Source organism: Numida meleagris, chromosome 22, assembly GCF_002078875.1.
Source record: "Numida meleagris isolate 19003 breed g44 Domestic line chromosome 22, NumMel1.0, whole genome shotgun sequence".
NCBI classification, from domain to species: domain Eukaryota; kingdom Metazoa; phylum Chordata; class Aves; order Galliformes; family Numididae; genus Numida; species Numida meleagris.
Window position 1 is genome coordinate 3,313,248 of NC_034430.1, and position 16,006 is coordinate 3,329,253.

At 64.2% G+C, this 16,006-nt stretch overlaps 4 protein-coding genes across 19 annotated transcripts in view; 3 read left to right on the forward strand and 1 right to left on the reverse strand.

Moving 5' to 3' along the window:
- On the forward strand, positions 48-5,240 carry TRIM63 (tripartite motif containing 63). 6 transcript variants are annotated; one of them, XM_021375206.1, is made up of 10 exons: positions 53-208; positions 2,031-2,293; positions 2,385-2,554; positions 3,537-3,705; positions 3,970-4,065; positions 4,169-4,402; positions 4,527-4,549; positions 4,665-4,789; positions 4,878-4,949; positions 5,062-5,240. In XM_021375206.1, exons 1-10 carry the CDS (start codon positions 145-147, stop codon positions 5,070-5,072), a joined length of 1,227 nt encoding a protein of 408 aa, XP_021230881.1. In that variant the 5' UTR covers positions 53-144; the 3' UTR covers positions 5,073-5,240. The 6 variants fall into 6 exon arrangements, with proteins under 6 accessions (XP_021230880.1, XP_021230879.1, XP_021230881.1 ...); XM_021375205.1 differs by having other exon boundaries at positions 48-208; positions 3,540-3,705; positions 4,878-5,240; XM_021375204.1 differs by having other exon boundaries at positions 51-208; positions 4,878-5,240.
- SLC30A2 (solute carrier family 30 member 2) lies at positions 6,067-8,151 on the forward strand. The gene is made up of 8 exons (XM_021375633.1): positions 6,067-6,193; positions 6,407-6,606; positions 6,765-6,911; positions 6,985-7,138; positions 7,213-7,387; positions 7,509-7,614; positions 7,695-7,829; positions 7,911-8,151. Exons 1-8 carry the CDS (start codon positions 6,141-6,143, stop codon positions 8,054-8,056), a joined length of 1,116 nt encoding a protein of 371 aa, XP_021231308.1. The 5' UTR covers positions 6,067-6,140; the 3' UTR covers positions 8,057-8,151.
- Positions 8,755-14,905, reverse strand: EXTL1 (exostosin like glycosyltransferase 1). 6 transcript variants are annotated; one of them, XM_021375631.1, is made up of 12 exons: positions 14,472-14,903; positions 13,183-14,361; positions 11,077-11,170; positions 10,901-11,008; positions 10,693-10,812; positions 10,492-10,624; positions 10,297-10,415; positions 9,890-9,985; positions 9,727-9,813; positions 9,393-9,553; positions 9,152-9,323; positions 8,755-9,073 (listed from the first exon to the last, which is right to left on the reverse strand). In XM_021375631.1, the coding sequence occupies exons 2-12, from the start codon at positions 14,115-14,117 to the stop codon at positions 8,891-8,893; spliced, it is 2,208 nt and encodes a 735-aa protein (XP_021231306.1). In that variant the 5' UTR covers positions 14,118-14,361; positions 14,472-14,903; the 3' UTR covers positions 8,755-8,890. The 6 variants fall into 6 exon arrangements, 5 of the variants coding, with proteins under 5 accessions (XP_021231306.1, XP_021231304.1, XP_021231305.1 ...); XR_002432540.1 differs by having other exon boundaries at positions 8,932-9,073; positions 9,727-9,785; positions 14,472-14,904; XM_021375629.1 differs by having other exon boundaries at positions 9,152-9,553; positions 14,472-14,904.
- The window catches only part of PAFAH2 (platelet activating factor acetylhydrolase 2), an 8,588-nt gene continuing 7,788 nt past the window's right edge, over positions 15,207-16,006 (forward strand). For 5 of the 6 annotated variants that reach the window (XR_002432533.1, XR_002432534.1, XR_002432536.1 and 2 more), the window contains exon 1: positions 15,208-15,409. The gene's annotated coding sequence lies outside the window, so the exon portion shown is untranslated. Of the gene's footprint in view, positions 15,410-16,006 lie in introns of all 6 variants that reach the window. The other variant, XR_002432539.1, reaches the window with a different exon arrangement.

The window sequence follows — 16,006 nt, forward strand, 5'->3', positions numbered from 1 at the left end:
TCCTGATTGGCCGCGGGGGGGGGCGGGGAGAAGCTGGAGCGGTGAGCATGCGCACAGCGCTCGGGCGCCGCGGCGCGCGCAGCTGCAGTAGGAGCTGTGTTCGTTGTGCCGTCCGTTTGCTTGCTTGCTTGCTTGCTTGCTTACATGCACCCGCAAACAGCGCTGCGTGTGTTGGCCATGCAGTTTTGCAAGGACTCTCCTCGTTTACGTATGTATTTGTTTAGCTAAATAGCTGTTTCTGTATTTATCTGTGTCTTCATTGCTTGACGTGGGATAGCAAATGAGCAGAGTCCCTCGCTCCTCTGGCTGCACTTTGGCTGTGTCGGTGGCGCAGCTTTGCAACGACAGCCCTCTTATTTATTTACCTGCGTTTATTTACCCGTTCTCACCTCTTTATTCATTTACGTGTTTACCTGTCCCTTTATTTACCCATCTATTCACTTATCCATTTATTCACCTGTCCATTCAGTGCCAGTATCTCGGGGCTCCTCCGCTGTCCTCAATGCCAGCAGGGAGCAGGCGGGGCCGTGTGGGTGCAGCGCTGTGCTCAGTGCCCCGGTTTGTTGGCAGCCGTGCCCGGGCTGCCCAGCTGGGGGCTGAGGAGGGCCCGCCGGGGCTGGGAAGCCGATTGGGGCGTTACAGCCCGTCCTCTCGTGGGAATCCCCTTAACCGAGTCCAGCAGCGATGAGTTCAGCTGTGCCACCCCGGGCAAGGCCAGCGCTGGGACAGGTGCGCATCCGGTGGCCACCCCCTTCACCTCCCCCCCCCCCCCCCCCCCCGCGTGCCCTCAGTGTACAAACCGCCCTGGAAGGGCTCCCAGTGCCAAAACGGGGACAATTTTGCAAGATGTGCTTGGCCGGCCTCAGCGCGGTCACTTGGTTGACATGTGAGAGCCTTCCTGGAAGGAGCGCCCGAAACAGCCGCGGGCTGCCCCTCCCCGGGGGGGTGCGTCTGTGGCAAAGTCAGAGCCCCTGCAGCATGCACCCACTGGCCCGTGTCCCTGTGCACAAGTGTACCCGTGCACCTGTGCACCCGCGTATCTGTGTACTCATGTGCCCCCTGTACCCGTGCATCTGTGTACCCTTGCAGCCTATCTGCCCATGCACCCAAGTACACATGTAGCCCCATACTCATGTACCCCTGTACCTGCATACTCATGCGTCCATGTACATGTGTACTTGCTTACCTGTGCACTCCTGCACCCCTCTATACAGGTACCTGTGCACCCCTGTTCCCATGTACCTCTGCATCTTTGCGCCTGTGCCTCTGTGTGCCCATGACTCTGTGCACCCAGCACCCACGTACCCCAGCATCTCAGCACTTTGGGCACTTGCAGCACTTCCTGCCCATGGGCTCTATGGGGAACAGAGCAGCCACCTCGCCCCACCTCGTCCCGTGACCCACAGCAGAGGTGTTATGATTATCTTCTCCTCTGCAGCTGCCAGTATTGACAGGTCTCCCTGTGCACCGGTGCTGTGATTTGGAAGAACACCCTGTTTACCGGCGTGCCAGCTGACAGCTGGGCAGTGATCGGGGCCGCTCCCAGCAGGGGCAGTCTGGAGGGGACACGCTCATGTTTTCCTGCTGATGTTTCTGGGTCAGGTTTTGCAAACAGCGCAGGGCACGGCCGGGCAGGCGAGCTGTGCAGCGTGGTGCTGCTGTCCTTGGGGACCTCCTTGCAGGCTGCTACATGGATTTTTGGGGTGCAGAGAAGTGTGAGGAGGGGAGGGTGCCTGCACCAAGCACATGTGCTGCATCCCCCGGGTGCTGCAGTTCAGCTAAAAATCTGTCAGCTGCCCCGCAGGTGCTCTGCACCCCAGTAGTGGTTGTATTTTGGAGGTGCAAAGGGAAATGCTCCACGCAACCCCCCAGCCTGGCACTTCCTCATCTCAATTCCAGACAGCCCCGACCCCCCCCAGGTCCCCCGGTGTCCCCCAGCGGGGCCATACGGACAGCATGTCCCCAGCTTGTTTACTGCGGCCGCGCGCCTCGATTGTCACCACCATGTGACAGGTGATGCCTTGGGACAGCCGAGCCGGCTCCACGTGACCGCCGGGCGATGGATAAAAGCTGCGCGAGGGGCTCCGGCCGCAGAACTGGGGTTGCTCTGAGGAGGAGCAGTAGTGCCGTGCCGATGGATTTCCAGCCCAGCATCCTGCGCGATGGCAGCCCCATGGAGAGCCTGGAGAAGCAGCTGCTGTGCCCCATCTGCCTGGAGATGTTCAGCAAGCCTGTGGTGATCCTGCCCTGCCAGCACAACCTCTGCCGCAAGTGTGCCAACGACATCTTCCAGGTGAGACGAGGACCCCCCAGGATGTTGCCCTGCTCTGGGGATGCTCTGCGGGGGCACCTGGGGACACCCCGATGTCGCTGTCCCTCTCCAGGCCGCCAACCCATACTGGCAGAGCCGGGGCAGCAGCATCATCTCGGGGGGCCGGTTCCGGTGCCCTACGTGCCGCCACGAGGTCCTGCTGGACCGCCACGGTGTCTATGGGCTGCAGAGGAACCTGCTGGTGGAGAACATCATCGACATCTACAAGCAGGAGTTCTCCAGGTTGGTCCCACGGGAACGCGGGGACGGCCATGTCATTTTGTCTTGGGCAAGAAACTGGGGGGCTGGCTTGGTGCCCCCCCCGACCTGTCCCTGACCTGAATCTCCACCTCACAATCGAGTTCTCCATTCCCAACTCAAATCTTCACCCCTAACCCAAATCTCCATCTGCCAGCCCAAACCTCCCGCCCAGCCCATGCCACTCTGGTCTGTGGTTGCTCCCTGGGGACAGCAGGGCCCTGGGGGGTGGCAGAAGAACGAGTCCTACCCCCACCTCAGCACCCTGCAGCTTTGGCTTTAGGTTGGAGATAAGGAGTGTGACCGACAAATCCAGGCTCTGCCTGTGACAGCAGGGAGTGATAAGGGACAGGGGACAGCCTGGGGGGTCTGACGGCATTGCTCGGTGGCAGAGGTGCACTATGGGAGGGGGACAGACAGGGGGGTGATGTTTTTTAAAGGACCCAGACGTATGGGTTTGCCTCCCCGTTCTCCTGCCTCACTGTAAATATTGTTCCAGCACCATGGGGACAGGGATGGAAGGCACGTGGCAGGTGGCTGCAGCCCCCGGGGGGGAGCTGGCGAACCCCCCAGTGGTGACTCAATGGCTGTCACCCCCCTGAGTTCCCTGGAGCCCCTGCCCGGGTCACGCGTTGGATGATAATAATAAATGCCAGCAGCACCCGGCTAAAATTAGGAGCTTGTGCAGCATCCCTGGAGCGTGGCCCCAACTGCTGCCATGGCTGATGACACACTGCTGCAAACTGGGCTTACTGGGCGTGCAAGGGACGGGGGCCAGGATCCGGCTGTGGGGCAGTAGTTCTGCATTGGTGGAGGTGTCACTGCCGTGGAGATGTCACCATGGTGGGAACATCACCGCAATGGGGACATCAATATGGGGGGGATGTCATCAATATGGTGGGGACATCAATATGGTGGGGATGTCGTCATGCTGGTGGTGTCATGGTGGCCGGGCTGCTCTCTCCAGCAGGCCGCTCAAGAAGGGGGAGCACCCCATGTGCAAGGAGCATGAGGACGAGCGGATCAACATCTACTGCGTCACCTGCGAGGTCCCCACCTGCTCCATGTGCAAGGTCTTCGGTGCTCACAAGGACTGCGAAGTGGCCCCTCTGCAGAGCATCTTCCAGGGCCAGAAGGTGCCATGGGGGGGATGTGGGGCCACGGTGGGGCATAGCCAGACCTGGGCGATGTGCTGAGCTAGGGTGGCTGTAAATAGCATTGGGATGCCTCATGGGGTATTAATAGGCAGCAGGCTGACTTTGACCAGGAGACAGCCCTAAATTTAGTGCATTGCCCCCCCTCCCAGCCTGTGGGATGGGGGAAGGACCGTGATATCCTGGCGGGACCCATCCCTGCCCCACAGGGGTTAAAGCTGCTTCTGTCCATCTGTCCCTGCCCAGAGCGAGCTGAATAACTGCATCTCCATGCTGGTGGCGGGGAACGACCGCATCCAGACCATCATCTCCCAGCTGGAGGACTCCTGCCGCAGCACTGAGGTGAGGGACAGGGAAACGTGCCCCCAGAAACCAAGTGCTGGGGGGGGCAGCTCCTGGGCAGGGGACACATGAGGGCTGGAAGGACATGGCTTTGTCCCCGCAGGAGAACAGCGAGGCTGCCAAGCGGGAGCTCTGTGCGCGTTTTGATGCGTTCGCAGCGGTGCTGGAGGAGAAGAAGACGGAGCTGCTGGGGCGCATCACCCGAGAGCAGGAGGACAAGACGGGCTTTGTGCAGGGCCTCATCCACAAGTACAAGGAGCAGCTGGAGAAGTCCAGCCGGCTGGTGGAGACGGCCATCCAGGCCATGGAGGAGACTGGTGGGGCCGCCTTCCTCATGGTGAGACCCCAACCCCAAAAGCCCCCACTTCCCATGGGGAACCCCTTGTGCCACATCCCAGTGGCACAGGGACGTGCTGGGTGCTGTGGCTCTGCCACCCTCACCTTTCCTCTTGCTCCCACAGAACGCCAAGCAGCTCATTAAAACGTAAGTGCCCGAACTGGGGAAACCTGGGGGATCCCCATCCCCTGTCAGATCTGGGCCATATGGCTCTGCCAGCCCCACGCTCAGGGCTGCAGGACCACGGCTCTGCTCCCCCCAGGATCGTGGAGGCTTCCAAGGGTGGCAGGCTGGAGAAGATTGAGCAGGGCTATGAGAACATGGACGCCTTCACAGTCAGTCTTGAGCACCTCGCTGACGCTGTTCGTGCCCTGGACTTCGAGCCAGGTAGTTCCACCCCAAAAACCCCTCTGGGACCTGGCGATGAAGGTCCTTCAGCAGCTGTCCCTCGCTGACATCTGGTGCTCGTTTGCAGATGAGGAGGATGAGTTCTATGAGGAGGTGGAGGAAGAAACAGGAGACACAGAGCCTGAAAGGGTGGTGGAAGGTAGGGCCATCCCCCTCCATGCCGGCATCACCAGCATCACGGCAGAACTCCCCCAGGGAGAGGGAATGATGGAGGATTGATGGGGCCCTGCCTCTGCCCTCTGCCTCCACAGCCCCCCAGTAGGACGCAGGATGTCCAGGACAGAACCTGGGGACACGCCGATGGGGCCGGCCACCCAGCTCCAGTACAGGACACTTTTCTATACGGGTGCCAAGAGGACTATTCCACGCGTTTTATATGTTCCTTGTTTTGTATATAATTGTAATGGAGTTGTGTATTTTGTACGGAAAACCGGTGTTCTGTTTTTTTTCCCCCCCCCCCACCTCTCATTTTCTCACCGGTCCCTGTGATGGGTTCAGGGATGAGGGAGGGTTCCCCGGTGTGGGACCAGTGCCCAATTCTCAGCCTAATTAACACCTCCGGTGGTGCTGGCACCCCACACTGGCTGCGCTCCCGGATGTGACAGGTCAGCACCCGGCAGGATTGATCCCGGTGCTGGAGGTGCATGGGACCAGTGCTTACCCTGGCCCAGGGACATGGGGTGAGGGTGCTCCAGGCTCTGCCAGCCCTGAAAGGGGACAGCGTGGAGCTGAGCTCACATGAGTGCAAAATCACAGCACAGTCGGGTTCTCCTGTGCCAACATGAACCCAGCTCAGGGCTGAGGGTAAACTGAGGCAGCGCTGAAAGTGGTGCTCAGTGCTGTGCTGCGATTGCAGCCAGCCCCACAGCAATTAATGCTGCTCCCGGGGGCAGTGGGGGACAGTCACTGCTTTGGGGGTGTCCAACTGCAAATCCCAGGCAACATCCACCAGCTCATCTGCTGGATTTAAACTAGGGGGTGGGGGAAGGGGGGGTCGGATTCCCGTGGTGGGTAGGGGGTGCACGGGGCGTTGGGGCAATGCAGCCCTGTCCTTGAGGGGTGCAGCCACATCCTGCACGCTGCTCGCCAGGTGCTGCCGGGGTGCACATAGGGGTGCCCTGAGCAGCCCCATTTGGCACCGAGAGCCCCCCGGGTGCAGGCTGCAGCGGGGCCAGCCCGGGGCGAGGCTCAGCAGGCGCTTTGCAGCCGGCCTGGCCCTCCTCCCCCGGCCTTGCTTTGCACACGGGTCCCGGCGCTCCACACGGCCGCGGCCGCAGCTGCCACCAGCGCCGGACCCGCACCGGGGTCACCAGCGCCGGCCCCCGGCAGGATGGCAGCGGGCGGAGGGGAGAAGCAGCAGCTGCTGAGCGAAAGCGTGGGCAGGTAAGGGGGTGCACGGGGGGGGCTGGGGACCTGTGTGCACCCCACTCCTCATGGGGCTCCCAGATGGGGTCCCCTAAAGCCATCTGTTCAGGGAGGGGACCTGGGAAAGGGGACATGCAGGAGCAGGGCTGAATACAAAGGATGGGCTGCAGGTCCCCTCCTCCCTCCCACTCATCTCCCATCCGGCTGCCTCGCTGTCTCCTGTCCCCGCAGGTCCTACCTGGGGATGGCACAGAAGCACACAGCGGGCTCAGCACAGGGCCAGGCGCCCGCCCTGGAGCTGGGTGCCCGGCACCGCCGGCATTGCCACGCGGGGGGGGCTGACAGTGACCCCCACCAGCAGCAGCGGGCACGCAGGAAGCTCTATGTGGCCGCTGGCATCTGCCTCATCTTCATGGTGGGGGAAGCTGTGGGTGAGTGAGTGCTCGGTGACCACATTGCCCTGCATGGCCCCTCTTGTCCCGACCTGCACAATGGGTGCAGGTGAGGGGCAGGCAGGGCACCCCGCTTTGCCGTGGGGTGAGCCAGCCCGTGTTTGGCTCTGGATAGGGATCCCCCATCCATTCTGTAGGCGGGTACCTGGCTCACAGCCTGGCCATCCTGACGGACGCTGCCCACCTCCTGACGGACTTTGCCAGCATCATGATCAGCCTCTTCGCCCTCTGGGTGTCCTCACGTCCTGCCACCAAAACCATGAACTTCGGCTGGCACCGGGCAGGTAACCCCAGGAGCCCCAGCAGCCCCACCGCGTGTTGTCCCCATGGCACTGTGACACTGGGGGCTGTCTGCAGAGATCCTGGGTGCCCTGCTCTCTGTGCTGTCTATCTGGGTGGTGACTGGTGTCCTGGTCTACCTGGCGGCCCAACGCCTGCTCTTGGGTGACTACAACATCGAGGGCAGCGTCATGCTCATCACCTCTGCCTGCGCTGTGGCCGTCAACATCGTGTACGTAGGATGCGCTGTCACCCCCCAAGTGGGAGGCTGGTGGCCGGGGGATGTCACCGCTCCCCTGCCTGCAGGATGGGGGCAGCTCTGCACCAGACAGAGCACGGGCACAGCCATGGAGGGGCTCCTGAGCAGCCCCATGCCCACGAACAGCCCAACGCCAGCGTCCGTGCCGCCTTCGTCCACGTGGTGGGGGACCTGCTGCAGAGTGTCGGCGTCCTCATTGCGTCCTACATCATCTTCTTTAAGGTCTGGAGGGGAGGGAGATGTGGGGACAGGGGCTTATCCAGCCATAAGGTGAGATGGGGCTGAGTGCCAATGGGGATCTGGCTGCACTGAGGGAGGTTTCACCCGCTCCCACCCCTCCCAGCCCGAGTACAAGTACGTGGACCCCATCTGCACCTTCCTCTTCTCCATGCTGGTGCTGGGGACGACGCTGACCATCCTCCGCGACGTCCTCCTCGTCCTCATGGAGGGTAGGGAGCCCCCGGGGGCTGGGGGTGGGTGCCCCCCGCCCATGGGCGCCTTGTCTCCAACCCACCCCGCGTCCCTCCAGGCACCCCCAGGGGCATGGACTTCAACGCGGTGCGGGACACGCTGCTGGCGGTGGGCGGCGTGGAGGCGGTGCACAGCCTGCACATCTGGGCGCTGACCGCCTCGCAGCCGCTGCTCTCGGTGCACATCGCCATCAGTGAGTGCTGGGGGACGCGGGGCCGGGGGGTGGGACCCTGGGGCTCCCCCGCTCCCCAACACCCCGCCGGGCTCCTTGCAGATGCGGGTGCCGACGCGCAGGAGGTGCTGGAGGAGGCCAGCTCCCGGCTGCAGCGCGCCTTCCGCTTCCACACCACCACCATCCAGATCGAGAGCTACTCCGAGGACATGCGGGACTGCCGCGAGTGCCAGCCCCCCAGCGACTGAGCAACCCTGAGCCCCGCCGTGCTTCCCCTCTCTCCTCCCCCCGTCCTTCTCCCACCGATTTTTAATACGGGGAAAATAAACGCGAGCGAACAGCAGCGCCGGGTGCCCGCGGGGGACGGCCCCGGGACGGGCGATGTTGCGTCTGCAGGCAGCGGGGCTTTATCGGGGAGTGACGGCAGCGAGATCAGGGCCGGGGCTGCGGGAGGGGGCGGGGGGCAGCGCTTGCTTTGCTTTCACTATTTTAGCTGAGAAATGAGTCTGAAACAACGCTTTTTTCTCCAGCTTTGGGGAGCGTTGGGGAAAGAGCAGGGTGCAGGGGTGCAGAGGGAGGAGCCCCGGCTGCACGGGTGCTGTCCCGCCGTCCCGTTTGGGGGAGGGAGGACCGGCTCGCCCTGCTCTCACCCCTTATCGCTGCTCCGTTTACTTTTGGGAAGCCCAGCCCTCTCGGCCAGCTGCTCGCGGAGCGGGGATGGTGGCAGGAAAGCATCCTGGGGACACAGGGACTGGGGTGGTGGCTTTGGAGCACACGGAGCGGGGATGGCAATGGGGCAACCGCGGCCACAACGCAGCTCCCGGTGCTGAGCTGCTGCTCGGGGACCTCGCACGGGAACACAGCGGCGGCTGCCGAGCCCAGAGGTGCTGTGAGCGATGGCACGGCCCTGTGCCACTGCTGGGTACAGAATGCTCACCCCCCGTCAGACTTTGCACCTCCACCGACCTTTATTGTACTGGTAAAACCCAATCAGGAATAAAGCCCCGTGGCAGCGCTGGGTCCAGGAGGGCTGTGCCATGCCCTGTGAGGTCTGTGCGGGGATACAGGCTGCACGGCTGAGCTCAGGGCTTCTCCAAGTGGCGGTATTTCTTGCGCAGAACAGAGACCTGGTCCTTGAAGAGCACGGGGTCGAGGCGCAGCTGGGAGGACACGAGGGGCATGGAGCCGAACCAGTCCGCCAGCTGGTTGAGGCAGTCCTGCTGCTGGGAGAAACGCCGCGTGCCGCCTGCCGCCGTGCCCTTCTCCTGGGCAGGATGAGAATGTGGGGTGAGGGGCTCTGCCCCCAGACACGGGGGTCCCTGAACCCCAGAACGCCATCCTACCGGCTGGGACGCAGCCTCTTTGTGCTGCTTCCACTGCGTGACCTTGATGGGCGGCAGCTTGGTGACAGCAGCCACCAGCAGGTTCATCAGGATGTCCTCGCAGGCAGCCAGGCTGTCCACCAGCTCCCGCAGCCCCGCGGGAAGGTACTCCGTGAAGAGGCTGTGGTAATACCTGCGGAGAACGAGGAGGGCAGGCCTCAGCCTCACCACCGCACAGGGCCCTCCCCATCCGCTCGGGTACCTGTGGTAGAAGGCGGCGGTGGTGAGGACGATGGAGAGCTTGTTGGTCCACCTGGAGGTGTAGCCCCAGCGCTTCTGCTCGGGGTCCCAGAAGTGGCTCCACGCAGAGAAGCCCACGATGCGCTCAGGGAAGCTGCGCCAGACCACAAAGGCAAAATCCACCTGGCAAGGGGCAGGGAACTGCGTCACTCAGCCCACGGGGACCCATGAGAGGAGGCTGATGGCCGCCCCGTTGCCTGTCCCTGAGCAATGGGACGTGGGGACGGCACTCAGTGCCAGCCCTGCAGTGCCCACTGCATGTCCTGCCCAGCTCCATGGGGCTGGGGAGCGCTCACCTCGCTGGTGGAGAGGCTGGTGTCCTCATCCAGGCTGAGCACCGCGTCTGTCCTGATGGCTGCGTAGGGGAAGAAGCGGTCGCTGAGCTGCAGCAGAGGGGGGAGGTCAATTGGGGATGTGCTGGGGTGCGTACCCCGGCTCCCTGCATCCCGCTCTGCGTACCTTCGTCCTGCCCTGGATGATGGTCAGAGGCACAGTGATCTGCGGCCACGTCCCACGCGGTGGTGGTGGCTTCTCGCAGCTCCACAGCACCAGGATCTGCAAGGGGAGCAAAGGCAACAGTGCAGGGGCGTTCCCCGGAGCGTGTCATTGGTGTTTGCAGGGCAGCTGGGGCTCAACCCTCCTGGTCCCACAGGGGGACCGGCTCCAGCCCAGCTCTCCACGTAGGGTTGCACCTCTTCCACCCCAAAAACATTACACCGGGATTTGGACCAACCCCAGAATAAAACCATGTGTGGTCCCATTGCTGCGAGCAGGGGACATCGAGGGTGACAAGAGCACTGCCACACTGACACCCCCCATCCCACCCGGATCCCATCTCGGCCCTTCCCAGCCCCATCCCTCCCCACCTGCGCGCAGTACTGGGACCTGGAGACGGCCTGGATGAGCCTGACGGTGGGCTGGGACAGGGAGCCTAGCGGGGGGGCAGCCCGGAGCAGTGCCGTGAACTTGTCTGTAGGGCTGGAGCCTGCGATGTGGGGGAAAAGGAGACATGTGGGGGCAGGCACCGGGCACATGGCGCACGCTGAGGTGTGGAGTCCTACCGTGCTGCAGGTAGTAGAAGGGGAAGTCCCCGAGGTGCGTGGAGAAGTCGGGCAGTGCCAGCAGCCCCCCGGGCAGCGTGTTCCAGAGGACGCGGGAGCGCGAGCGGTGCGGGAGCAGCCGGTCCCGGATGATCTGTGTGGGGATGTCAGCACCCCGAGGTGGCCCTGGTCGCCAGGGGGGCTCTTCGGGGCCGGGCTCACCTCCAGCGTGGTGTGCACGATCTTGTCAACCGAGGAGAAGTACGCGTCCCACAGGAACTGGGTCTGCTGCTGGAATGCCAGCACGCGCTCCGGGCGGATGCAGCGGATGGCGGAGGGGATCTGCGGGATGGGGGGGATGGGGTGGGTCTCATCTCAGACCCACCTCGGGTCAGCCCCTAGTGCTGGGCGTGGGGCAGCACCGCAGTACCTGCAGGAGCAGCCGCTCACTGCCCACCACGGCCGCTTTGCCCCAGTCGATGGCCTCAGAGAAGGGCAGCTCCCAGCCGTCGCTCAGCAGCACTGGGATGCAGGCGGCCTGCGCAGGACCCCATGAGCACGGGGACACCGGGGATGGTCCCTCATCCCCTCGCAGCCCCCTGGTACCTGCAGTGCCTCCAGGAAGCGGAAGGAGCCCAGGCGCCGGCCGCGGGGCACGATGCAGAAGGTGGAGTTGTGCAGCAGCTCCTGGTAGTCGAACCTGGCAGGGGAAGGGGAGTCAGACGTGGGCTCAGCCCCCTCTGCTCCCCAGCAATGAGGCACTGTGCAAAGCCAGCACCCAAATCCCTGAGCCCCAAACTGTGATGAGTCCTGGGGGGGCTGTGGGCAGGGCATCCCCCCGGCTGTGAAAGCCCCTTCTGTGTGGCTGCGGGGAGAGGCATTCACGGGGCCCTGTGACCACACCGGAAAATCCAATATTGACGTTTGGGTGGGACAGACCCCGTCTGTTCCTGCACGCAGAGAGGATGGGTCCTGGGTGGAATGGGGGGGACTGTGAGGCCAAACCGATGAGGGAAATGTGCTGACCCCAAGGGGAAAGTCCCCTGGATCCTGCTGTGGTGAGGACATGGGGTTGGCGCTGGCCACCTCCAGGCTGGGGGGGTTGATGGGGTGGCTGTGAGGTAAGGACGAGCCCCCTGTGGGTGCTGCAGCATCCCTGCAGGAAGCCAGCCCAGCGCCGAGGCGTCAGCAACGCAAACCTTCAGGAACAAAATGCACTTCCAAAGGACCCGTCTGACCAAAAACTCCATGGGCACGCTCTGTCTCGGCCATGTCCCAGGGCCACCCCACCGCCACCTGCCCCACAGGAGCGTGATGTGTCCCGGGTGGGCCAAGCATCCTTCCCTCGCAGGCGGCCGTGGTGGGGAGCCTGGCGCCGGCCGGGCTGCAGGGCCGACACCTCCCGATGAAAACACTCCGCTCCTGACGCACTGTGGTTTCCGGGCAATCGCGCCGGCAGGGCTTCCTTGTTTTGTTAGGGCCGGGCCGAGTGCCCACCACGCTCCCTCCGCACGGCCCCTGTGCAGCTCCAGCCGGGCTCTGTGCCATGGGGGACCCGCGGCTGCAAGGAGCCTGCCCCAAGGCGAGTGTGAGGCGGCGATAGTGGGGCAGGACCATGGCGTGGCCACAAGCCGCCCTTTATCCGGCACAGAACTGGTTTGTTCGGGAGCGAGGAGGGCGATGCAGCCCCAAACAAGGCTGGCTTCTTCTCCTGTGGTTCAGTGGCATGGCTGCTTCCTGCGTCCCCAAGCAAACAGGGACATCTCCAAACCTCAGCGTGTCCTGTCCCTGGTGTCCTGTCCCCACTGCCCCTCTGCTACTGCCCCACCTGGGGGCATCTGCTGGGGCAGGAGGGCACACATCCTCAGCTGGGTGTGATGGAGATACTGATGCCTTTCTGCCCGGGTGTCCCGTGGGGACAAGTGGGACAAGACACAGGGTCACGCAGGAGGACACGGCCATGTGCCACATACTCACCATCTATCTGCTACCTAAAGCTGTCCTGGGTGAGGCGTAAATCCCCGTATCACAAACAACATTAGGGGATTACCTGGGCCGGGTGAGGGGGGCATTTCCCACCCCATGGTGCAGGATTGACCTTGGGCCCCATCCCACCATCCCACCACATGTCCCACTGCCCTGTCCCCAAGAAAGCCCCACCATGAGGGCTGATCCTCCTGAGCTGCCCCAAAGCCCTCACTAATCCTGGTGCCCGCAGCCCTGGCTCCACTTTTACCTCCCAGCACCTCCTAAGACACTCTGAGGATGGTGTCCCACACTTCCCATCAGCTCTCATGTGGCTGTGGGCTGTTCCCAAGCTGCAGGCAGGGAGCCCGCACTGTGATGTCCGCACCAGGATGCCCAAGCACCCGTTGGTTTTATAGGACTTGGAGCTGAGCTGGGCTGGGGGGATGTTTCGGGCTCATCTCCAAAATAAACATTTATGTTAGGGGAGGACAGCAGAGGGGAGAAGAAAAGCATCATTCATCGGTGTTAGGAAAAAAAGAAATCGTATTAGAGGCAGCAGTGGCGACTGCAGATCAGAGCTGCTCTCACCAGACTGCCCCAACTTTAATACAGAACAGGACAGCCCCAAACCACCAGCACCTCATTGTATGGAAGTGAAACCAGGAGAGCCCCAAACCATCCCCATTCCCTGTGCACACCTATGGGGCCTCTCCCCCCGCCTGGCCCCGGCCCCAACCCACTCACCTTTCATAGTCCATGTTGTCCTGGTCGCAGCGCGTGTCCTTGTGCCTCTCCCAGTCCTTGCCGTGCCTGCAGGTGGTGAGGGACACGATGTCCCGCCCGTTGTGGATGTGATGCAGCGCGTTCCTGGTGCCGGAGCCGATCCCGGTCAGGTAGCGCTTCCCCTTGAACACCAGCAAATATTTCTTTTTTGGGGGCACCGAGTCCCGGTGCAGCCACCCGCTCTGCCCGCCGCGCTGCGGGTGCTCCCTGGGGAAGAGCGGGATGGAGACGTCGAAGCCGGGCCTGAAGTTCTCGCTGTAGAAGCTGGCCTTGGCCAGCATGGCGTGGCCGATGTCAAAGCCCAGCTCCTCGGTGTAGTTGGGCCACGTGCCCGCGTACAGGTTGAAGATGAGGTGGTTGCGGCCGCTGTTCCACAGCGGGAAGGCGCGGATCTTCTGCTCCACGCTGCGGACGTAGTGAGCTGAGAGGGGGTCTCGGTCCAGCGTGTCGATGCCCAGCACGAACAGACACGCTTCCTCGGGGCGCGGCGTGTAGTAGCGCGAGCTCTCGATGGAGGCGAGGATCTTGCCGTAGCTCTCCGACACGGGCTCGCCGCGCTCCCGCGGGTACGTGAACACCTTGAAGCCGTGCTCCCGGCAGCGGGAGGCGTCGAAGCAGCTCTCCATGCGGCACCGGCTGCCCTGGGATGTGCTCAGCCGTGCCGCTCGCCGGGCCCGGGGCGAGGGCTGCGCTGCGTCCTCGTCACCCTGCAGCTCCCGGGGCTCCGCAAAGCTGGGCAGGAGGGTGCGATCCGCCCAGCGGGGCCAGCTCCTGCGGGCTGGGGCGTTCCTCCTGGGAAAGAAAGCGAAACGGCGCAGCTGCTCTCCTCCAAAGAAGAAAAGCAGAAGCCAAAAGGCGAGGAAAGTCAGGAAAATGTATTTCTTCCTGGTCTGCATAGGTTCACGAGCTCCTCATCAGGCTCGGATGGGCGCTGAGGACCGGTGGAAAGGACGGGGTCCCCGACCCCAGGCGGAGCGGCTCCCGGTGCTCACAGCCCCGCAGCGTGGGGACGGGGGACCCCGCGATCCTCGCTCCGTGGTTGTCCCGCTGCCTCCCCTCCGGCGCAGCGTTCCCTTCGCTCCCGGGCTCGGTGCGGCGACGGTCACATTTCCCTCTGCCGTTTGGCCCAGCTTCAAATCCCTAGGGAGGGAGCGAGGTCGCATGATCGCTTCCCTTCCAACCGGGTCAATCCCGGCGGGGCTCCCCCCGCAGCCTCCGGGAACCAACCCCGGGTCACCGCCCCCTCGTACCTCCGCTGCTCCTCCGCTGTCCCGGCGCCGGTGCCCGCTCTCGGCCGGTGCTGCCCGCGGGGTCCGGCCGCGCCGCAGCCCCGGCTCCTCATCCCTGGCGCGGCCGCACGGCGGGGGCCCCGCGCTGCCCTAAGGCCGCCGCGGAACGGTTGTGGGGCGGTCCCCGCACTCCACCGGCCCCGCGCCCCGGGGGGGGACCAGCCGCGCTCCGCCGCACGTCGCGCCGGGGGCAGTCCCGGCTTCCCAGCGCCCGGTTGTGCCTCCTGGGGGGTGTCACTGTCCCCGGGAGCGTCCCCCTGCTGTCACCGTATCAGTCGAGCTCCCCGTCCGTCCGCCTCCCAACTACCCGTGCCACCCCCGCGCAGTCTGTGCCCCTCTGGGCTGGTGACACCCCGAATCAAGCTGCGAGTCTCCCCCCCCCTCACCCCACCCCACGCTGTCTGTAACCCTAACCCTAACCCTAACCCTAACCCTAACCCTAACCCTAACCCTAACCCTAACCCTAACCCTACGCTGTCTGTTCCCCCCCGAGCTGTCTGTCCCCCAGCGGGCTCTGTCCCTCTCTCCCCCCGGTCTGTCCCCGTGTCCCTTCACTTGCTCTTGTACCCCCTCCCGAGCTGTCACTCCCCCCGCTGTCACTCCCCCCCCGTCGCATCTGTCACTCCGCCGCCCGCTCCCACCGCCACCGAGTCCCCGCCCCCGCTCTCCCATTGGCCGCCCGAGCCCCTGTGGGCGTGGCCCACAGCACCAAAAAGGCGCGCCCCGCAGACGTCGTGGCGCGCCCACGTGGCCGTGGGGGGTTCCCCCGCCTGCAGGGGGCTCTGCGAGGGTCCCGGGGCTCTCCCCGCTCGTGTCTCTGCCCGCACCCACCCCCCCCACAGCGCTCCTAACGCCGCGTCCCACGTAGGAGTGGGACATCCTCGTCCCGCCTACCGGAGGTGAGCCCCGGGGCACAGCGGGCAGGCCGGGGCTCGCCGCCCCCACCCCTCCCTGCAGCCCCGGCGCTGGAGCCGGGCGATGGGTGTAGCAACGCGGCCGGCCTCAGCCCGCGGGGACGCGGGGTGGGGAGCGGAGCGGAGCGGAGCGGAGTGGCTGGCGGGCAGCGGGGGTGGCACCGCCGTAACCCTCCCGGGTCCGCACCTGCCTCAGTTTCTACGGGGTGGAGCAGCGCGTGGGCTGCGAGCACAGGAGATTGTCAGGGATTATTATTATTATTTTTCTCTTTTAACCAAATCTTTGGCGATTTGCCCGGCCCAGGGCACAGCTCGGCCCCGCGGGGACTTAATCCCCCGCCGCCCGGGGATTATCGGAGCCGCGGAAAGCGGTTTAAATTAAAGACGGGGAACGCGGGGACGGAGCTGGGGGGCAGGGCGTGGGGGCAGGCGGGGCCGAGAGGCGCCACGGGGTTTGGGGAAACTGTGATTTTTGCTGGGGACCGTGTTCCGCACTGGGAAGTGCGGTGCCGGGGCACGGAGGGCGCTGCGAGCGGTGCAGGGCGCAGCGGTGCCGCGTCCCCGTGCGGTGTTGATTGCGAG